The sequence below is a fragment of the Mucor velutinosus genome (genome assembly GCF_035048745.1).
Source record: "Mucor velutinosus strain NIH1002 chromosome Unknown tig00001544, whole genome shotgun sequence".
Lineage (NCBI taxonomy): Eukaryota > Fungi > Mucoromycota > Mucoromycetes > Mucorales > Mucoraceae > Mucor > Mucor velutinosus.
This window is the reverse complement of record NW_027041908.1, coordinates 1,356,938-1,379,783: the sequence shown is the minus strand read 5'-3', so window position 1 is coordinate 1,379,783 and position 22,846 is coordinate 1,356,938. Positions and strand designations below refer to the sequence as shown.

The following is a 22,846-nucleotide window of genomic DNA, read 5'->3' as shown; positions in this document are numbered from 1 at the left end:
TGAATTTCAGGACGGACTGAATACGAAACTTCTCTATCGCATTGATGAGATGGCCCCCGATCCGTCCCCAGTAATTTGTGGCTCTTGTTGGTTTATCGATGATATATGGCCAGACTATTTGGGCTTTACCAATGTCTTTTGAAAAACTCCGTGCATCGAATTGTTTGATCTACATATGTATTATAGTCAAAACATCAAGAAAAAATTACGTAAATCTATGTCATTATGTATATTCCTGGAATTTCAATCCCAAGACACTTAACTCATTTCCACCTTGAACTTGGGTGCCTAAGATCATCATACAGATTCCATATATTCAAAATAATTGAACATGCTTATACGGCCATTACAGTCGCGAAAAGCATTACGTTGTTTGACAACTGTTGACTCACGACACTCCACGTGGTGCCACTTATATTCCACAACCGAAAAAGTGTAGGTGTTACTATCGTGATTACTGCTAACAAATCTGTAGTTTGAATAAAGCAAGGGTTTATCGTACTCATGTAAGTATAATTGAGTTATGCAGTTACACAGTTAGAAATTACACGGGTGCATTGACTGTTTTCAGTGGCATATACATGTACTACATGCCCTCAGACCTCAATTCCTCGATATGATATCCTAATGGTGGAGATAGATTTATATCCGCGCAACAACCCGTATTATGCTTCATTCTGCATATTCCAGACCCTTCTCCATTTATATAATGCACCTTTAAAGAGCAATGGCAATTTACTAGAACACTTTTACTTGACTTGCTCAATACTTATTTTCATTCTTGGCAACAAAATTCCATAAAACTTGAAATAAACGTAATCAATTAGTAAACGTTACAATTAGGTGAAGCATGAGTAATTTTACATTTGTCAAGTTATTTGACTTGTCCTGAAAAGTGCTTCGTTAAGCAATGAACGAAGCAATGTGTCTCTGATTTAAAAGTCCATGCTTTTACGATTATCGTATATCTTGTGCATTTTCATGTATCATGATGACAGGCGATATTAGATGATATTCCAAAAATACAGCTTAATTCCTTTTTAGCATCTGTGAGCTTTATAAACATGGATTCTTGTACTAAGCGTTGCTTGAAATCCAAGCAACACCTTTTGGGATGCGAGCTTATTTTATAGAGATGTTGATAGATCCAGGTAAAATTTACTATTGGCACATCTGCGCCATTATATGATTCAAAGGCGTCAAGCATGCACATACTACACAAATTAATGGGCTGGCATCATATAGCGTCTCTGCCGAATCATCGGCATACACTTACTAAACACTAATCAAGCGTTCGTGTCAACAACGACGACAATACCAAGTACCTGTACATCTGGTAAGCAAGTTAATTAACATTGTTTCAAACTTATATGGCCACTCTTTGCATTGACTTTAATACGACTCAGTAGTTAAGAATACCATGATGCGAAGTCGATCAAGCAAAATAACCATACGGTAATCCATGCTGGCTCAAGCATCGTATATGTAACACCAACATTATACTTCATTCTAAATATAAACATTAGTTAATTCAGTTTGGTATTATCACCGTTCTCATCATTATGTGTTTATACAAAGCAAGTGGCGGAACCTGTCCCGGAGACACAATGTCCAGGTTTACAGTTAAGAGCTTGGAAGTCAGGCAAACAGCATTCCGTTCAAATGTAGGAGATGAGTCAGTTGAAATCTCAGCAGACTGGTCTTTGGCAGGCCGAGAACGACAACAGAGATTCGAGCCTCTGGGCTGAAATCGAATGATACTTACGTAGATGAATCCTTTGATACCCAGTAGCATGAAAACATAAATATGTTAGCATATAGACCTATGCATTAACGTACTATATTACATTTTTTTTTCGTGTATTTTGTTTCAAAAAGCTATATCAGCTAGCAATGGATGGACCATTCATTAACATCAAAATGAGCTGTTTCAAATTCCATTTGCAAGAGTTTCATCAGTTGCTTTGATTTTAACAAGCAATTGAGAACTAGGGAAAGGAATACATAGTGATAATTGAGTTTATTGCTAAAGAATGCAATGCCTTAATGATATCCTGATCATGAAAGATGGAGGAATGAGAAATTTACTGAGAACCTTGCTTGCTGCCTTGGTGCTTTCTCTCCTTCTTGTGGTGCTTCTTTTCCTTCTTATGATGCTTAGTAACAGAGACATCAGAGCTAGCACTGGATTCGTCCTTGCGAGATCTTTTACCGAGACCCTTATGAGCGGGAGCTTTCTTATGAGGAGATACCTTCTTATGGTGGGATGATTTCTTGCCATGAACAGGGGCCTTCTTGTGAGCAGGAGCATTCTTATGAGCAACGCTCTTCTTATGAGCGGGAGCTTTCTTATGATGGGCAGCTTCCTTCTTGTGCGTAGTATCCTTCTTGTGCGTAGTATCCTTCTTGTGGGAAGATGCCATCTTATGAACAACGCTCTTTTTGTGGGCAGCTGCTTTTCCATGAGAAAGTCCCTTCTTGCCCTTATGAGCAGGTTTCTTCGATTTGTGGGAGCCAGGTGCTTTTTTCTTGTGGGCATCAGCAGCAGCTCTCTTGAGCAACTTTTCATTGAACTGTTATATATAAAATTTAGTGAGTTTTTTTCTCTCTAAAGACAAATAGTCAAAGCTTACCTTTACACAGACATGATCGCCTGCACTCAAGTCATTACATTGAAATTTGGGATCAAAATATTGATTCCATTGTTGAAGGTTTACTTCAGTGACACCGTAAGCGGCAGCAATTGATTTGCAATCGTCAGCCTGGACAGCTATACAATTAGGGTTACTATGATATAGAGCTAAAGATTCGCCAACTATTTTCATACCGTTGTAAGTCTCTTCGCAAGGATGAGAGTAATGATCAGCTGCTTGAGTCAAGCTGGCAACGGAAAGGACAGAAGAAACGAGAAGTAGAAGCTTCATTGAACAAGATAAGGATTGGTGAGGATAATGTTTAAAAGACTTGAAGAGATCCGGCTCTTTATATACCTCTGATACTCATAAGAAATATCGCCATAGTGGGTTTATGATATTATAATTAGATCAATGATCGTATTCAACTCCATCTTTGATGTGTAACTATATTGACAAAATGTATAATGTAACGACAAAAAGTTAATTAATATTGATGTACATTGACAGTGATTCCTGTTTCTATTATTAAATGTCAAATTGTATCCATGCTATACATAATATGATTTTATAACTATCGAATTCCAGCTTTCCACCCCTACATGCTGCAAAATACTGGTATGCCCTTTGCTGTGTAATTGTATTATCCATTGCCGAATTGTATCAATTCAAACCCATTGCATTCTACTTTGAAGTGTCAAGGACAACAATAGCATAAACGCTTGTAAATTGAAACGCAACAATAATACTGGTTTCGCCAAGACTTTACACATAGTAGGCAAATATAAATATATAATAACTGGTGGCGAACTACCAAATAAGTCCTTATTATCCTGATTGAGACATCCAATGATTTTTTTCAAAGCGATTTCAACCAAAAGTGCTTAATTTACCTACTTCTAGAGAATCGCTGCCAAGTATTCCCATCAGATTTTCAGAATCCAAATAGACTTGCGTCAATGTAAAACAAATAAATTAGGATAATGTTTACCAAGCTATCGTAAATCAGTGCATACATTATACTGCATGCGAATTTCCGTACCTTTTACTTTTTTCCATGATCTAGACAAGGCAAACGGATATACGGCAAATCGAGTGTAGTATAAAAATATTATCAATTTAAATCATGCTCTCTTGCTACACTTATATATGAATTACACAGAGCTGTATATAAAGGTCTTTATCTAGTAGTTGCACAGCAATTTATATATAGATGCCATTTGAACGGAAAGCCACAGTGCCCATTACACTGAGCACCAAAAGCTTCCTTCATTGCGACTTCCGTGTTGGTCAATATATTTGATTTACACAAATCTCAAGGAAGCGCATTCACTTCCGACATTGAACACTAACGTATTAATTCAAACTGAATATTTTTGAATCATGCGTAAATAGATCAATCTTATTTGCAACAGCACCACTGATATTATTAGTCTTTGATATCTTATGTAATAGCTTGGCATTGATGAGTGCTCACTTCTGGTTCAAGACGTTGTCAAGTATTACTAAAAAGCCACTATCCAACCTTCTACTATTACGTGAAAGTTATATTAGCAGCCTGTAATTGCGGATCTGCCTTTTCCTGAATGCCGCACGTTTGCATCGATGGGAACAGTTCATATATGGGCAGGCAACGTACTTGCGTTGCCTTTTTACTACTCAAAAGTATGCAAACACAGCATGATTCGCTTGACTTTGAGCCTATTTTCGCGAGCTAGAGGCCATTTAAGACCTCCAGAGTAGCGCCAAACAATCACTTTCATCTAGCATTTGCTTATTGATATTTTTGCTCAACTTTTTGGGGACCCAAAAAACATGGCCAAAAATTGACCAAAAAGCATGAGGTACCCCTCATGGTTTTCATCGAACATCAAACGATTGCGTTTTTCACCTTGAAAACGAAGGCTTTTATTATAATACATATTAGATCAAAACGTTTCTCTAAATCCAAAGCAACCTCTGAAACCACTTTTGTGAGGCTATTATGTACAAAATTTTGACATTTCAACCAAAAACCTCATTTCATATTTTTTGAAATTGCTCGACAAGTTCATTCAAAACATCTCTTTTATTTGGTACCATTGGATGCGCCTCGAACACTACTCCAAGAATGCTTAAGGATATATAGGATGATCATAATGATTTACATAGTCGAATCTTACAAAATCGTTCAACCAAGTCGAAAATTGATCGAATTCGACCAATTTGATGCAGCTACTATTGAGCGGCACTTAAATTATGGGCTTGTTGGCTGGCAAAATCGATTTTATTAAAATCAATAATAAGAGAGGCTTTTGAAGCTCGTACGAAAGGCAATTACGTATTGCAAAGCATTACATATTAGTATTGTCATCTTCTTTTGCTTTTTTTTTTGTGCATTTTCATGTATTCATATAGATTTATTTGGTGCAAACTGCTCACTCAAATGCAAATTTCAGTGCTGACTGCAAAATTATGGCTTAATTCAATATTGCATTTGGTACATCGATCAAGTTCGTTACAGATGATCCGTAAACACTTTACATATTTTTTCAGAGAATCGATCAAACACAGCCTATGAGTTTTAGAGATATGCATAACGCATAAGACTTAATAATGAAAAACTAATTTAATGGGTAATTATATATAAATGAAGGTTATAAAGTGGTTGCCGCCGTTGCTTTAAAGCATAGTAGCATGAACAGTTCTATCCTCTTCCTCATGCTCTCGTTGGTCGTGATGAATACCAGTTCTCTCTCGTTCAATGGCATAAAACTTTTCTAATTGGATTGGATCAATAGGATACGTGTTTTGAGGAGCAGGGAATCTTCCAGTCTTGACATCTTCATGAAATTCTCTCAAAGCAGATGTGATAATTTGATTCAAGTTGCAATATTGTTTTGTAAACCTAATAAGTATAAAAAAAATAAAAAAAAAAAAAAAAAAAAAAAAAAAAAAAAAAAAAGCATCAGTATACAGGAGAGCATGCAACCTAGTCGAAACTTACTTTGGAACAAACTTGTCAAACAAACCCAAAGCATCGTTTTGAACTAAAACTTGGCCTGAGCAATGCACACCAGCACCAATACCAATGGTTGGGATCTTCAATTGTTGTGTAATGTAGCCGGCAATTTCGGCTGGAATAGCTTCAAGAACCACACCAAATGCACCGGCCTCCTGGACAGCAAATGCGTCCTTTAACAAAGCACTTGCCTGTTTGGCTGTCTTGCCTTGGACTCTGAAGCCGCCTAATGCAGATTGTCTTTGTGGTGTAAGCCCAATGTGAGCCAAAACGGGGATTCCAATTCTCGTAATTCTATGAATGGTTTCTGCCATTTCAACACCACCTTCTAATTTAACGGCCTACAATTAAAGTTAGACAATGTTCTCACAATCCACATGTACAACAGAGGACTTACATCGCAATTGCCCTCCTTCATGAAACGGAGGGAGACTCTCACAGCATCATCAGGACTGGCTTCATAACTTCCATAGGGTAAATCTGCTACAATAAACGGTGCTTTTGCACCTCTAGCAACTGCTCGGCAATGGTGTAGCATGTCCTGGATTTATTATTAATAATGAAATTATGATTTGTCATGTGAAATAAACCTACCTCGACTGTAAGGGGATTTGTTGAATCAAAGCCCAAGCTGACCATTGCCAAAGAGTCTCCAACAAGACACATATCAATACCAGATTGATCTACAACAAGGCCTGAAGGGTAATCTTGTGCTGTCATCATGGAGATGGCTTCCTTCTTTCTGTACAAGCTCTGAATGGTTTTAATCGATACTTTAGGCCTTCCTACAAAGCATTATAAAGTGGGGTAAGTAAATTCAGTTACACAACGTTTTCATCATGAGACAAATTTACTTTGCGCAGCATTTGAATTATCAACTGGTCTACTAGAGTAGTTTTTAGGCTGATTTGTTTGGAAATGAGGCACAGTAAGTGCAGCTCTAGGCACCATGCCTGGCCTCTTGAACTGCAAGAGGCTTCTTGAGGCGATGCGGGAGATAATAGACATAATTATCAAGTTGTATTAAAAGAGAAAGAGAGGAAAAGAATGAAGGAGTGGTTGACAGAAGTTGATTTCTTTTGTACTCAAAAATTTTTTTTTGTCAGCTTTAATATGTGGGTGAGAGAGGAAGGGAGAAAAGCTGCCTGGATGATTGATTATCAATGGATTTTATTTAGACTCAGGTTTCAAACAACAAAATAGCGAAGAGGGGTTGAACCTTCCAGAAGGGTGATTTGTGAGATTTCAAACGTAATCCGTCTCTTTGAGGGAAGATAAAACTGTATAGATATATTACAAAGATTAAGAATAGTTCATGTATTCCTAAGATTTTTACATGTAAATAGAGGGGAGGGGAGTGGTATTGTGTATTAAATAAGTAGTAGCTTAAAATTCAATGTCATCTTGAGCAAACATGCCACCCAAAGCAACCTTTTCACCAGTGCTGAATGCTGGCATTCCCAAGTAAGGACATGTAGAGCATCTAAAGGCATCACCCAATGCACAACTACCACATCCACCCGTCTTCTTGGGTGTAGGATCCACTTCCACGATTTCATCTTGAATATCATCCATCAGATCCAATGATACGACGTTATTTGATTCCATCTCTTCTTCCTCTGCTCTTCCGCATGTACAGTTTTTACAGGCCTTTCTCTTTCCATCTGTCAATTCACAATCATCAGGCCGAGTCAAGGAAGCTTTACTGGGCTTAATCTTGTCGTCCTCATCCAACAAGGCATCTTCATCCTCCAAATCATCAGTGGAAACAGTAGCCCAAACAGCCTTCTTTGTTGTGGTCGTAGCGTTCTTCTTCTTGCCAAACTTCAATGTCATCTTTTGTCCAACTTCGTAGGCAGGCTTCTTTGCCTCAATATGAGCAATACCGAATTTACCTGTCAATCTGCTCACACCTTGCTCCACCTTTGCAGTGCCCCACAAACGGAAATAATCAGCCAAAGTTTCATCAGAAACAGGGGCTACATTTGTCACTTTGACATCCACAAAACCAGCGAGCTTCAACATGGATTCCAGGTCGGATGCCTTGCGAGTAATGGGACATACGGTATTGGCTAAATCGACGAGCAAGACCACTTCCTCCAGCACTAGGCGACCGCCAGCAGCCAGGGTAGTCAAGTAGCGAGAGAACATGTTTGGTGTATGAGTGGAAATAGAGGGCGTGAACAAGTTGGAATAGATAATGTTGAAGTTTGATTTGCTTAATGGAGCATCAGCAACTCTATCAATGACCTCAAATGCGGTTTGTCCTGTAGGTCCAACGGATTGTTCAGCGGATGATTTGACCTGAACAAACATGCTTTGATCCACGGTAGCAGGAGCTACGAATAGAACGTTTTCACCAGTAGAAAGTGTATCGAATGTCATGTTGGTTAATGTGATGGGTAATGTAAGTATTAGGAGAGAAAGAAAGAAACAAGTAAAGCAATAGAAAGGATGCGAAAAATTTTTATTGCAGCAACATGACTAATCAGTCGTCGGGAGTTGTGCTGCTGCTCCTGCTGCACTGTTGTACCATAGAGCTTGATGATAAGGACATTGATTTTATTGGCCATCTACATCTAGTTCTTATCTATCCATCTTTTATTGGTTCAATAGCCCTCAATGATCAATGTGGACGAGGGCTTCTTTACATCCCTTTTCGGTCTATTCATGATGCTATCTTTTGCCTTCCAATCATAGGGCAGTTGAAACTTGAAGTTGCTCTGCGTGGGTAGACATGGCCAGTACTTTTTCTGTATTTCTACAATTGTTCTAAATGATTCAATTGCACCAAGATTAGGTTTGATTCCGTTAAGAGAGTGTTTGAAATTCGTGTCGTTGGACAAGAGTTGTGCCATACTGGCTGTCGCACTATTGGCAAGTGATTCAAGTTCATATCCGCCTTCCAAGCTTAATATTAATCTATCATTACATAATTCGCTTGCTAGATCACATACAATCTTGGTCATCAAGCTGAACCCTCTTGGAGTGACACTATAACCACCAAGCTGTAGAACATGTTAGCAAAGCACTTGCGAATGTAAGCATGTACATTACATTCTCGGGATGTCCTTCTGCAGCGTCAAATCCAGCCGACACAAATATCTGCAGCAAAAGCATGTCAGGTTACATTTCATGTGGAAAGATGTTTAAAAGATTATTTACCATATCGGGTTCAAACTGCCTAGCGATAGGTATCAACAGATGATAGAACGCAGCTATAAATTCTGTATCACCCATAGCCTCTATAGACAACTGTTGGTTAGAGAGAAATATAGACACCTATAAATTGCTGCACATACTTGGCTTATCTTTGCACTCGTTCAGTGCAATGTTGATGTTGAATCCAAGCCCTTCCGACTGTCCACATTCATCCGGTGCTCCAGTAAAAGGATAAAATTTGCCATGCTCCCAGCGATGCACACTGATGTAAAGCACATTGGGATCGTCGTAGAATATCTTTTGTGTTCCATTGCCATGACTACAGAATTGGATTATTAATCTCGGGTAGCCAGACATCTCATCCTTTTTTCGCCGTCTTACTGTATGTCCCTATATGCATGCCATCAGTACGGTATTCAGGAATTCACAGACCATCTTATTACCAGTCAATGATCAGTATCTTTTTGATTTTTGCCGGGTATTTCTCCATAATGGCCGACACAGCTACTGCCACATTGTTGTAGAAGCAATAGCCCATAGCAGTATCGCTCTCCGCATGATGTCCTGGTGGTCGAATCAATGCAAATCCGTTTTTCAGCTCTCCTCGCACAATGGTGTCTGCTAATTCAATCAATCCGCCAGCCGAGATTTTTGCAGCTGTTCTAGAATGTTCAGGATGGTATGTCGTATCTACCGAAATGCCCAAGTGTCCGCAGTCCATGCGAGACAGTAGCTCTGGAGGGTTGAACAGTGTGGATGGCGATGCTTGCTGATGCTGTAAATGCGGTTCTATTTTTAAAATGGGTCTTCCTCCTCCTCCTCCTCCTCCCACTCCACAGGAAGTTGGTTTCAATATAGGAGATGAGGGTGGTGAATAATTGAGTAATGCTGCAATGGATGTGATTTTGATGGGTTTTTGTTCTTGTGCTGTGTTGTTGGATAATAGCGGATAATAGTTTCTAACATGTGAAAAAGTATGTACACGCAGTAGTTCATTGGAAGTAACTTCTCGAGCATGAATACGCCGGAAATAGCGCAGAAGCCTAAGCACACATAAGTGTGAGTCAGTGACCCTTGCTCCCCTTCAAAGCTTACCTTTTGGCATGTAATGAATCGAAAATGGATGTCAGTCGTTCTGGCCGCTCTGGATGAATCATGCGTTCTGATTCACAAGGACAATTGTGCAGGTTCATCTGGGTATCTGTAACAAGACCAGTGTTCTTTCTGGACTCGACGCCAGCTACTGAATAATAAAACTTTTTGAAATCTGCCCAGGATAGCTTCGACTCTCTTCCCTTTGGACCAAATGACACTGTATCACAATCTGCTACGACCCCATTGTAATCGATCCAACTGGCTTGATCCGGTGGCCAGCCTTCATAGTGTACCAAGATGCATGTTGGTGCTAGATCCACAATGCGAGCATAATAGTACGCTTCTTGTTCTTGTTTGTACGCAATGACTTGGTCCCCTACACGCTTGTGAAAATCTGAAGGAGAGAAAGAAAGAATAAGAAAAGAAGAGGGGTACATTATAAGTGTGTTCTTATGGCATATCATTGCTTGCTTGTTTTTGTTTGATTCATACCATCGATCATTAATGAACATTTGCCATATTTATTTTCAAAAGCATCATGATGGCTATGCATAGTTTTAAACTTTTTGGTATCCTTGATTTCAATCAACTCTGTTTTCGGTGGTAAAATGTCTGGTTTTCGCTTTATTGTTTGCTGCATTGGATGCAAGTAATTTTTTTCTTGTTGGTTCATGGGTGCCATCAATAAATAATTGGGGGTTGGGGTGGGGGTTGCGGCTGATTGGAGTGATTGCTGCTGTGGTGAATGAGTTGATGTGGAAGGAACCTGCTATGATGATGATGATGATGATGATGATGTCGATCAGAATTATGTCATTTCATTGCGTATGCATGTTAGTTTGTTACCATATTAACGAAAAAGCTTCAGGCCAGGTATATTGAACAGTATGGTGTGGTTTATAAAAGCATGTATAGAAAGAGTAATGAAAAAGAGAAAAGAGCAAAGAAAGAGAAAGGGAAAGGGAACCACGTATCAACAGACAGATGGAAAACTCCTTTTCTTTATATTTCAAGTCAGATTTCAACAACATTGGAAATCCATGTTTACATTTTTGTGGCAAATGGATCCTTTTTGCACCGGAATTGAAATTACAGCTTACGCAACAATCAATGCAGATCGTGCTCTCTTTTTTTTTTTTTTTTTTTTAGTAGCTTATTTTATCATTTGAATATGGCACTATGTGTATCCATCATTTGCTTGATATACTTGTAAGAATATTTATTGATTTAAAGTCTAGGGCTTGATATAATTTGATATGATACAGTTCTATGAAATGATTACAGGTGTATATATTAGATCTTTCATTTAAAAGATTCTAAGAGAGAAAGGATGCTCGACGACGCCGTATTGGATATCCATGATAGCTTCATTAATCTGCAATTGTGTGTGAAAAAGTAAGTAATGCTGCTCTGTGAACTGCATGCTAGATGAAATTACCTTTTGAGTGAGAGGTCCAGCTTCTGACTCGCCATTGGGATCAGTTGGAATAAGGATGTCTTCGCCCTTGTAACCAATACGCTTAATAGGGCTGACAATACAGGCTGTACCAGCACCAAACATTTCAATAACACGGTTCTCTTCGACGGCTTGAACAATCTCGGGCATAGTAACTGTGCCCTCACGAACAGCAATACCAGTCTCTGCCTCCCAGCTCTTGACAAGGTCGATGACAGTATTACGAGTGACACCAGGCAAGATCAAACCGTTAAGAGCAGGAGTAATCAACTCACGACGGCCCGTTTCACTGTTTGACCACAGCATGAAAAAGTTCATCGTGCCCACTTCTGTGACATAATGTTCCTCACCAAAGAGCCACAAGTTCTGCTGATAGCCCTTGCTAGCAGCGATCGATTGAGGCAAGACGCAAGGGGCATAGTTACCGCCAACCTTGTAATCACCTGTACCCTTGGGCCAGGCACGAACATGCTCTGTGTCTGCCAACAAACTGACAGCCTTGAAACCAGTGGAGAAATAAGGACCGACTGGACTAGCAATGACAAACAAAAGAGCTCTATCAGGAGCACGAACACCAAGAGCATCTTGAGTACCGATGATAGTAGGACGAAGATAGAGAGAATAGCCACGCTTGGAAGGAATCCAACGCTCTTCAATGCGAAGGAATTCAGTAATAACCTTGATCAGTTCCTCAGGGTCAAATGTCTACATACCATTCCAATTTGATGAGTGATCGTGTGTTAACTGTCGATGATAGGTCAAACTTACAGGCATACCCAAACGAGCAGAAGACTTGTTCAGACGAGCCATGTTCATATCAGGACGGAAAAGTCTGACATGACCTTCAGCATCCTTATAGGCCTTCATACCTTCGAAGCACTATACAATATGTCCGCATCAATAGACTGACAAAGATCACAAGAAGACTCATAAAAAGTACCTGGAAACCGTAATGAAGACATATAGCACTGGGATCTAATTCAAGCTTGCCATAAGGCTTGATACTAGGAGCGGCCCATCCATTTTGAGCTGTCCATTCAATGGAGATCATATGGTCGGTGAAGTGCTTACCAAAGACCAATTCACTTTCAGGGATCAAAGGCTTTAATTGCTTGTTGGTTTGGATTTCAAGCTTTTGAGCATCGAAAGTTTCAAAGGCGGTTCCAGTCATGTTGTTGATTTTAGCTGAATAAAGAGTTTGGCAATCAAAAAGGAAGAAATTGTGAGAAATAGGTAATTCAATTCATTTTATATGTGTGCCACTGAAAAAAAAATGAGAGCTATCAAAAAACGGGTCCGAATTTCGGAAGGCCAATGAATCCACAAAGATAATGAAATGTGTTGCTTGGATTATGCCGAATTTATATTACATTTGGCCCATGAATTGTAGCGAGCCAAGTGAGAATGCTTATATGAGCACTGTATATGCTGGAGTGCTCCAAAATCCCTTGATTCAATATTCAAATGCTCGCAATGCCTCTCAATTGACATTCTGGCTAAAAGTAAATGTCGTCGTATCTTAAAAAGTGCCTTCCGATATTTTCTCGACGATTGAAGCAGCGAATTTATCATGAACGAGTGATAACCGATAAAGAGATTCCATAGAGGGCATGACGCCAATCTAGTGTGATGTTAAAAATGATTTGTATATTACCTTGAGATGGTTTTACCTGCCCCTTTTTGATAGAACTCTGGGCACACAATTTGCCATTTAAGCTTTCTAAAAATGGAAAGTCTCATTGGAGTTATTTCTTTGGTAAGATAATGATTAAAATAGCCATTGAGAAATAAAAGCATAGGATCCATTAACTTGCACTGGTATGAAAGTTTTGGTAGTCTAAGCAATTGTATTTAGCCTAGATTAGATCCAGTGAATCTTTTGATGTTGCATTATGTTCATCTAAATTCTACAAACACAATCTTACAAGCAAATGTATGAAGCACAACCAAATTTGACAGCTTTTAAGCATTCATAGCTTGACATATAGACCTTTCTGAGCCACCAGAATAACGTCAAACAATTGTACTCGAGTAGCAGTAACTTCCTGACACCTTTGCTCAACTTTTTGAACAAAAAAAAAAAAAAAACATGGCCAAACATCGACCAAAAAGCATGAGGGGTACCTCTGGTTTTCATCGAAAATCAAGCAATCGCGTTTTTCACCTTGAAAACGAAGAATTTTGCTATGGTATATATCAAATCAAAATGTTTCTCTCGATCCAAAGCAACCTCTGAAACCCACTTTTATGAGGTTGTCATATACAGAATTTTGACATTTTGGCCAAAAAACTTATTTCATATTTTTTGGAATTGCTCATTAGGTTCTGTCAAAACATTTATTTTGCTTGGCATCATTGAAAGTACCTTGAAAGGTACTCCAAGAGTGTATTAAGAAGCATCGGATGATTATCACAGTTTATATAGTCGAATATCACAAAACAGTTCGATCAAGTCGAAAAAAAAACAAAATCTGTCCAATCTTGAACAGAAAAAATAAACTGAGTTTGAATTGGTTTTGGTGGCGGCCTGCTGCTGGCTGGCCTAAATGCCTTTCTGTTGATGACAATGATGATTGCGATGCTGACTAAATAGGGGAAATAAGGTTGAAAGGACATTTGCTAAGCGCAAATACTTTTTTGGGAAACTTTGCCTCATGAAGATGTCTTTTGCAATGACAGTATCTCAAAAAAGTTGTAGATTTTACGTAAGTCTTGTATTTACTTATGGCCAGCTTCATGTCGCCATCTTATTATGAGCATCAGCAGCAGCGAATAATATGACAATTCTATTATCAAAAAATGGAGAATGTGATGTACAAATGCTACATAAAAATTGAATTTTCTTTCATAATGTCCCAATAATAGACTTCGTTTGATATCAGTAGTGTAAGCAAGAAGGATGCTGAGGAAGATACCTCCTCTACTCCTCCTGGTTCTGATATAACCTTTTTTTTTACTAACTAATAATTGGTTGTATAAAATCTACTTGATATACCAAAATGTTATAATATCTGACTTATAATGTCTTCGGTGAGAGCCCGCAGGACGACGCCGACATCGAGCATAGCGAGATGGATCGGCTAGAACTCAAATACTATGAAAAAAGCAATCAGAAGCATATAAAATTAATTTATAAACATGCTCATGCGATCCTAAATGAAAAAAAAAAAAGAACGACAAACCTGAAATCATACCAACGAGGATGTTCACATCTGAATCAATCCTCAAATAAGATTGCTGGAGCTAACTGTTGGTAAAAAATAGGCACATTCAGAATCTGCCTGCTATTAACGAGATTGCAGCCATCATTCCTAATATATATTCAAATACAGGTTGTAAAGATATTCTTATCACATACCAAAATAGCCCTTCAGCCAGTGGCAATCATTTCTTTTAAACGAATCAGCGAAACGCATATGATACTGCCTACATACCATGTTGAATGCTGCAAATCATGATGAGCAAGTTGGAGTTACATATATTTTGGTAGCAAGCCAGGCTGGCTGGCGTTTTCAGATATATAAATATCCAAGAGGATCACAAGAAAGTATTCAGGCCAAGCAATTGTCCTTTCAAATTCTTGATCCCTATTTAATCAGCATCGCAATCATCATTGTCATCAACATAAAGGCATTTAGGCCAGCCAGCAGCAGGCCGCCACCAAAACCAATTCAAACTCAGTTTATTTTTTCTGTTCAAGATTGGACAGATTTTGTTTTTTTTTCGACTTGATCGAACTGTTTTGTGATATTCGACTATATAAACTGTGATAATCATCCGATGCTTCTTAATACACTCTTGGAGTACCTTTCAAGGTACTTTCAATGATGCCAAGCAAAATAAATGTTTTGACAGAACCTAATGAGCAATTCCAAAAAATATGAAATAAGTTTTTTGGCCAAAATGTCAAAATTCTGTATATGGCAACCTCATAAAAGTGGGTTTCAGAGGTTGCTTTGGATCGAGAGAAACATTTTGATTTGATATATACCATAGCAAAATTCTCCGTTTTCAAGGTGAAAAACGCGATCGCTTGATTTTCGATGAAAACCATGAGGTACCCCTCATGCTTTTTGGTCGATGTTTGGCCATGTTTTTTTTTTTGTTCAAAAAGTTGAGCAAAAGTGTCAGGAAGTTACTGCTACTCGAGTACAATTGTTTGACGTTATTCTGGTGGCTCAGAAAGGTCTATATGTCAAGATATGAAGGCTTGAAAACTGTCCAATTTGGTTATGTTTTGCTTTATGGCTTTTAGTTACGCGGCATGAATCACCTCTTTAGTAGCTGAAGTCTTCTGGAAGGGCAGTTCTACAGCCTGTGTAATTTCTCATTTGAACAGGAGGCATATTGATTTCGGTAGAGCTGATTCATGCAAAATTTTGATGTGATGTGTTGCTGGTAAGCCTATCTACAATGGAAATGAAAAAACGAATTTGCTGCTGAATACTACGGTTTTGAACCTTCGCTTCGCTGCGATCAAGTCCTCATATAGATCAGTGTTACCAAGTATTGGATCTAGACGCCTGATTACCATGGCATTGCACTCTTGTTTCGCTACGGTAAACCCCCCCCCCTATAAATCAATGCTACTTAATGTTGTATTAGATGCTTAGTTGTCATAGGTTTTGCACCTTTGCTTCGCTACGGTAAAACCGTCATTAAAACCAATGCTATCAAGTGTTGGATTAGACGCCTTATTATCATGGCTTTGCACCTTTGCTTCGATATGGAAACCCTCTCTATAAACTAATGCTATCAAGTGTTGAATTAGATGCATTATTATGTTCTTGGAGATAATGAAGTCGCATCCTCCTTAGCTCTGAAATGAAAACGACAGGCGCTCTGGGTGGTCTCAACGCAGCTTTTTTTCAGTTCTTTTGATTTATTTATCAAATTTCGACATAAACCTCATTTTGGAAAATTGAAATCTTCAGGTAGAGCAACTCTACAGGTTACACAGTTTTCAGCTTGAACAGGAGGCATGACAATTCCATTTGATTTTAACAGAAGATATTTGCAAATTGTGATGCTTGATGTTCTTGTATATATAATGATTATACCTGGAATAACAACTCGCTATTCATGAAACTGTTTAATTTGAAATAGTGTAAATGTTACATACTCTAAACCTATGTCGACAAAAGTAGACTTATTCCAGTTAGTGCTCCTGAATCTCGCTGTAAGATTGTGAACACTCTATATACTGTCATGCCGCAGAAAAAAAAGAATTGGGTGACATTTTTTTTAAAAAAAAAAATGCGAGAAGAGATGGTTACCATCAGCATAGCTAAGGTCGAGAAGCCACATCTGCCATCTCTCTATCTACTAGCAGCAATCTCGGCCGAGAAGAAACCTTGGCACTCTTGTCTGCATGATTCCTCTTTGTTCAAAGAAATTAAATCAATCCAGAACCACGCAATGAATTATGATCTTCAAGGAACCAGCAACATGGTCTTGATTGGCTTCAGCAATCAAATTTCCTTGGACAATCGATGAATGTTGCATGCTCCTCATTGTAAGTCAGACACACAAAAGTCATCAAGATTGGCAATGCCAGCATTGATATTTAAGTAATTCTCACGAATTGGTACTTTAACTCGTCTTATCATCTACTATTTCGCAGATACACCCGATCTGCTGGTTTTCCTGACGTTATAGACGTCAGTATGGCAAATTAAGATACCAGCTTTGTACTGTAAATCATTGTAGGTAAATCACATTACCCTAGTTCGCTATCAAACTTAGTTATTCAATCTGAAGAACTCATCAATGCATTTATAGCGTCCTTCCTAATGGTAATAACGAGCATTGAAAGTACAGAGGTATGCTTGATTTGATTGGAATTGCATCTAAAGCCTACTGATGCTGCATTTCATCAGCATTCACGTCGAACCAACGTTTTGCTACACCTCCACATCTGATTAGCACACACAATCACCAGATGCCGAGAATGGCATACATAATGGAAGTGACACTAGACAAATCAATGCAAGCTGAAAGGAATAAACTGCTTAAATTTAGCGCATGCTGAAACCAAACAAGCAGGCAGATTTCACTGGTTGCTTCTGGAAACAATCGCACTAGCACTAAAAAAAAAAAAAAAGTGTGGTGTATCTTGGAGTGAGGAACATGTCATCTCAGACCTAAAAATATAGGGAGGAACGAGCATCGAATCCACCAAAGAGGAGGTTGTGTTGCAATAAAAGAGATTGGTTCACTATATTTTTTTTTTTTTCATCTCGTTTTTCTTCTTTTCTCTCTCCCTCTCTCAACACCTTTTCGATTCGATTATCATAACACCAAAGCAACAGTATGGCATCTTATCAACAACAAGAAATGGCTCGAGGTATATTCGACAAACAGACAGATGGCAATAGAAGATCTTACTAACATACTGATACGCAGGTCGCAAGCGTCGCAATTCTGAAGATGAAGAGATGGCAGATGCTTCAGCGATCAAGCCCACAGCTGCAGCAGCACCTCGCCGTTCCTTCAAGTGCGTGAAACTCTCAGAGAACAGCAAAAGAAATCCCAAGAGATCTACCAGAGGGGCTCTGCTAGGTAACCATTTAGTTTACGCAGTTATACAAAACAAACACTAATAAAAAAAACTCCCTGTTTTATTTAGACACATTGGAGAAGGATGCATTAATTAATATTATCAATTCGTTGTTGACGACACAGCCTCAAGTTCGACAAGATATCATCAACAATATTCCTGCACCCACCATTTTATCCACAATGAATGTCTTGATTGATATGGAACGCAAGTTTCATAATAGTTTTCCATTCAACAAGAACGGACCTGGAAGAGACGACTACACATTTTCCAGAGTGCGAGATGGATTATCCGATCTGATTGTGAGTATTTTGTGTGTGCTTGCGTATACCATCTTGTGTACTGACGGACTGCTGTATATGTAGGACACTATCACTCAATATGCCAATCACTTTACATCTGCCCAAGTGTTTCCAACTACTTGCTTCGCCTTTCTTGATCATGCAACTCAAATGGCGCATCGGTTGCCAACATGGGACAATGAAGGTACGAGATTGCTCATCAACGTGTTGATAGTGTGCAGCCGTATTTACCTGGTAAATTCTTCTAGATAACAACAAATTGAAAAGAGACCTATATCAAGATTTAAATGATTTCTGGAAGCTTGCTATCCAAACCACATCTTCAAACTTACGTCAAGGAGAATGCTATAGCTCTGAGTCTGTTAGTGATTGGGCTAGAAGGTAATAACAATAATACGCTGATACGGTAGACATGCATTACTTATGCTTTATGTTTATAGTCTTGCTCAACACAATAGCTTCACGCACGGCTATTTCACTGAAGCAGTACATGATTTCACTCGACACTTGGGATACATGATTGGATTGCCTGCTGCAAGCAATGAAATGGCAGAGGCCGCCAATGTAGCATCAGCAACGCCCATCTGTCATCTTGCCCCATTAGAATCTACCTTGACTTCTGCTTCTGTTGTTGGCGCCAGAAGATAACGCACGATAAACCCACATCTAAACCTTCATATTCCCCCCCTTCCCCTCTTTCTCAAGCACGCACACACACACACACATATATATATTCATACACACTATTACTATTATCAAACCCATTCACAGACATACACACACACACACACACACATTACATATACACACACATTTTGATTAAACTGTTCGAAAATATATAGTTTCTTGGCACACAACATATGGATCTGTAGAGTGTGGCTTTTTGAACCCAAATCAACATTATAAATTGAGATTTTTCTTTTTCTGTTGGGTCCCTTTCTCTTTTTCCTATTAACCACAAATAATGTCAGCCAGTCCATCACCACCCAGCTCACCTCAATCATCCACCAGTGCATCGAGAAGAAAGCCGTTGCGTCCACCTTCCGTGGTTGTTGAGACGTTGGGTGCAACCACTTCAGAGACGAAAGAAGGTTTGCGCAAGATCAATAATTACCTGCTTAAGAAGGAAATTGGCAGAGGCGCCTTTGGTACAGTACATCTCGGCATTGATGAAAATACAAATACAGAATACGCCATCAAAGAATTTAGTAAATCAAGACTGAGAAAAAAAGAGCAGATGGACCTATTCCGTAGTGGAGGTCCCCGTGGAAGAGGTCGTGGAAGAATGATGGGTCTAGGCGTAAACAGAAGTGCTCCTGCCTCTACCGCCTCATCCAACCCTTTGGATCTAGTACGTGGAGAACTGGCTGTGTTGAAAAAATTGAATCATCCTCATATCGTCCGGTTGTATGAAGTCCTGGATGATCCATCAGGAGACTCGCTTTATATGGGTAATAGGCTAAATCTCTCTTGGATCTAATTTTTGCTCATTGTACTTTCTCTTTTGCGACTAGTGTTTGATATGATGCATAATGGAGTCTTAATGGATATTGAACTGGATCAAGTGGCTCCACCTTATACCGACGACATGGCAAGAAGATACTTCAAGGAAATGATGCTGGGTATTGAGTACTGTAAGTCTGATCTCATCACAGTAGGGCGTAGGTTACTCAACAGCTCTGTCGATATATAGTACATGCAAATGGTATTGTACATAGAGATATCAAACCCGATAATTTATTGCTATCCAAGGACAATGTGTTGAAAATTGTTGATTTCGGTGTGTCTGAGATTTTTGTAAAGGGAAATGACAAACTCAAGAAATCTGCGGGTAGCCCAGCTTTCATGGCCCCTGAATTATGTATCGCTAAGCATGGTGAAGTGTCAGGAAAAGCAACTGATATCTGGTCCATGGGCGTGACATTGTACTGTATGATCTATGGTAAGACACCCTTCGTGAGTGGCAATTTGCTGGAACTGTACGAAATGATCAAGGACGCACCGTAAAGTATTTGCTGGCAAAACTGTCAAACCTACCTATTCATTTGTATCCATACTCTAGAATCGAATACGGCGATGATTTGAGCGACAACTTGCTCGACCTGTTTCATCGCATTTTAGACAAGAATCCAGATACTCGTATCACCATGAGAGAACTTCGAGAACATCCATGGATCACCAATGACGGCACTGAAACTATGGTGTCCGAAGAAGACAATTGTGATATTGTATCTGAACCTACCGAAGAAGAAATGAATAACGCAATCAAGAGCATTGCCAGTATATTTGCAGTGGTAAGGTTTTGTCCATCGTTCTAGTTGCTTATCATTGGACTCAACATGTGCAATTTTAGATGAAGGCAGTAACCAAGTTCAAGCGTCATTCGCGTTCATTATCCCAGAAATCTTTGAATCAAATGATGGAGGATGTGAAAAAGGAAGATGAGCTCGCTGAAGCTACAAAAAATCTGCAAATTTGAGGTTGATGTATATCGCATGCTGTGAAAAAAAAAACCCCCCCGAGTTTAGAGTCAATTGGGCCAAGTTGAGCCTGCACTCACGGCACGTTAATTCAGGTCTTTATAATAAATTGCCAAATTCAACCGCGTCTCTCCTTATTTCTTTCCGCTTTTCATTTTCACCCAAATACACTATTCATGTTGTCAGACAAAGATTTGACGCTATATGGACCTGATAAAACAACTGAAAAGGCAGTAAAAGATTGCTCTCCCTCTGCCATTAGAAAATTTGTGAAATCATGGCTGGATTCACCAGATCTACAACCGCAAAACGAAGAATGCAAATATGAGGACTATGTGGGCTTGGCAAAGGGCGAGATTCATCAAAAGTTGCAGGCTGACTGGGTAAATGGGTGGTATTACTCATGTGGTCTATCTTGTTCTAATACGCATAGTCAAATAGTCGAGTGGATTTCGTGCTATCCAAATGGCACAAATGGAATTGAAAGCAATGGCAGTGGATGAAAACCCTAGAAGAAGATGGAAAGTGTTTCGAGTCATGAAGGAAGGCAGAGGAAAATTGAATCTGGACATGGATGCAGCAGCTCTTCAGGACTCGATTGACAGATTTCTAGCTCAATCGTTCGATTGCGTAAGTTACAAAATCTACAGCATGAGATGGACGTCCTCTGACATGCCATGATAGTACTTTTACTCTATGCATGACAGAAAATCAGATTTACACTGGCTGCGTATACATGTCCTGTCTGATCTGATTGGAGTCAACCAAGTGTTAGCTCGTAAAGTGGTTTATCTGGTATATTGTCCACATACAGAGTTTGTCATGTTGTTTGGTGCAGGCGCTACATCCAACCTGGAGAGCTATATCAGAGAAGCCATTCTGCAGACATTCAATGGCGACAATCTACTCGTACAAAACATTCGAGGACAAGCAGCAAGGCATTTAGCACATGTTGTTAAAACCAGAAAGTCGCAAGGCGTCTTTGCTGAACTACGCACAAACATCAGCTATTCCAACCCACTGAATATCAGACAAAAATCAAAGCTGGCAGACGAGGAAATTCATGTGGGGAAGGGTGAAGCAACCAGACGTATTAAAGCAGTAAATCAAGAGGAAATCGATGCTCGAGTGAAATCCATCCTAGAAAACTTTGGTCAGGACGATCAGTTTGGTAGAACTGTGTTGACATTGGATGTCAAGTTACCAATGACACTGGAGGAGGGCGAGGATCTCGACAAGAATGATCAAGAGCCTATTGCGTTTGAATTGACATTGAATGGCGATAATGTGTCCAACGGGCTGAAAAGTATGATCAGTCGTGGTCAAATCAGAGCACCGGTGCCTCAATGGTTGGAGAAGATGGGAAGCACAGATACCGCCAAATTGTTCATTACTGAGAACGGGGCCAGTGAATATCCTGAGGATGATGCATATGAGAATGAAGAGGACACGGATGACGACCAAGACGAGGATCAAAGCCAACATGCGCCAGTGGTCAGAGAGATGACAAGCACTAGCAATAATCAAGCATCCGATGAAGAACTAGATGAAGAAGGTGACAAAAGTATTCTGGACTCTACAAGTCAAATGGATTTGGATTGATCCTCAAAGGAGTATACCATCGTTCCACATATCTTGTATTTATAATTTTTTTTTAAAAAAAGGAAGCTACTATATCAAATGATATTCTTCCTACTGTTGTATAATAAACCTCATTAGACTGACTGATCCAAAGCAAAGGGCAACATTTATATTTTGACATTTCAACTCGGTTAAGGACACATACACGATGGAAGTGTAGAGAACAAATACTCATTAAAAAAAAAGTATCTCTTGATCCATGCCATTTGATATATTGGCATCATCTGTGAATAGAGTAGGCTGCATTGTATAGAGTGTCCAAAGTATTGAATTGAACAGACTGGTCGCAGGGATGTTTCATGCATCGAATAGACTGATTCCCTACTCCATCTGATAGTGCTATCACCAATGTCAATAGTTGAACCATCATCTATGCCTAAACGTAATGGCCATCTCGGTATTTTCTGTAATGTGATACTTGACATAATATATATATATATATATACAGCATTTTATTCCATCAAACCACACCTCTCTATCTGTCTATTCTGAAAATTCAATCGATAAGTGAGTCTCG

General features: G+C 39.2%; 8 protein-coding genes across 8 annotated transcripts; 3 read left to right on the top strand and 5 right to left on the bottom strand.

The window, feature by feature from the left end:
- Positions 1–2,084: 2,084 nt before the first annotated feature.
- ATC70_005763 (Phospho-2-dehydro-3-deoxyheptonate aldolase) lies at positions 2,085–2,924 on the bottom strand (the record flags this gene model as incomplete). The annotated part of the gene is made up of 3 exons (XM_064825046.1): positions 2,085–2,573; positions 2,634–2,770; positions 2,828–2,924. The coding sequence occupies 3 exons, from the start codon at positions 2,922–2,924 to the stop codon at positions 2,085–2,087; spliced, it is 723 nt and encodes a 240-aa protein (XP_064680423.1).
- A 2,370-nt stretch (positions 2,925–5,294) lies between these two features.
- Positions 5,295–6,642, bottom strand: ATC70_005762 (uncharacterized protein; the record flags this gene model as incomplete). The annotated part of the gene is made up of 5 exons (XM_064825045.1): positions 5,295–5,520; positions 5,620–5,975; positions 6,032–6,175; positions 6,229–6,419; positions 6,489–6,642. The coding sequence occupies 5 exons, from the start codon at positions 6,640–6,642 to the stop codon at positions 5,295–5,297; spliced, it is 1,071 nt and encodes a 356-aa protein (XP_064680422.1).
- A 378-nt stretch (positions 6,643–7,020) lies between these two features.
- Positions 7,021–8,019, bottom strand: PIR3_2 (beta-1,3-glucan linked protein; the record flags this gene model as incomplete). The annotated part of the gene is made up of 1 exon (XM_064825044.1): positions 7,021–8,019. One exon carries the CDS (start codon positions 8,017–8,019, stop codon positions 7,021–7,023), a length of 999 nt encoding a protein of 332 aa, XP_064680421.1.
- A 224-nt stretch (positions 8,020–8,243) lies between these two features.
- On the bottom strand, positions 8,244–10,328 carry ATC70_005760 (uncharacterized protein; the record flags this gene model as incomplete). Its single annotated transcript, XM_064825043.1, has 7 exons — positions 8,244–8,642; positions 8,692–8,739; positions 8,800–8,879; positions 8,937–9,115; positions 9,178–9,186; positions 9,240–9,839; positions 9,892–10,328. The coding sequence occupies 7 exons, from the start codon at positions 10,326–10,328 to the stop codon at positions 8,244–8,246; spliced, it is 1,752 nt and encodes a 583-aa protein (XP_064680420.1).
- An 869-nt stretch (positions 10,329–11,197) lies between these two features.
- ATC70_005759 (uncharacterized protein) lies at positions 11,198–12,518 on the bottom strand (the record flags this gene model as incomplete). The annotated part of the gene is made up of 4 exons (XM_064825042.1): positions 11,198–11,266; positions 11,330–12,052; positions 12,116–12,226; positions 12,288–12,518. The coding sequence occupies 4 exons, from the start codon at positions 12,516–12,518 to the stop codon at positions 11,198–11,200; spliced, it is 1,134 nt and encodes a 377-aa protein (XP_064680419.1).
- A 5,141-nt stretch (positions 12,519–17,659) lies between these two features.
- Positions 17,660–18,856, top strand: NdufS7 (ndufs7 ubiquinone oxidoreductase subunit; the record flags this gene model as incomplete). The annotated part of the gene is made up of 6 exons (XM_064825041.1): positions 17,660–17,693; positions 17,753–17,908; positions 17,976–18,208; positions 18,272–18,392; positions 18,457–18,589; positions 18,649–18,856. 6 exons carry the CDS (start codon positions 17,660–17,662, stop codon positions 18,854–18,856), a joined length of 885 nt encoding a protein of 294 aa, XP_064680418.1.
- Positions 18,857–19,172: 316 nt separating this feature from the next.
- ATC70_005757 (uncharacterized protein) lies at positions 19,173–20,687 on the top strand (the record flags this gene model as incomplete). The annotated part of the gene is made up of 5 exons (XM_064825040.1): positions 19,173–19,659; positions 19,723–19,842; positions 19,902–20,211; positions 20,271–20,502; positions 20,562–20,687. The coding sequence occupies 5 exons, from the start codon at positions 19,173–19,175 to the stop codon at positions 20,685–20,687; spliced, it is 1,275 nt and encodes a 424-aa protein (XP_064680417.1).
- A 177-nt stretch (positions 20,688–20,864) lies between these two features.
- On the top strand, positions 20,865–22,290 carry ATC70_005756 (uncharacterized protein; the record flags this gene model as incomplete). Its single annotated transcript, XM_064825039.1, has 3 exons — positions 20,865–21,071; positions 21,130–21,318; positions 21,373–22,290. 3 exons carry the CDS (start codon positions 20,865–20,867, stop codon positions 22,288–22,290), a joined length of 1,314 nt encoding a protein of 437 aa, XP_064680416.1.
- Positions 22,291–22,846: the final 556 nt, after the last annotated feature.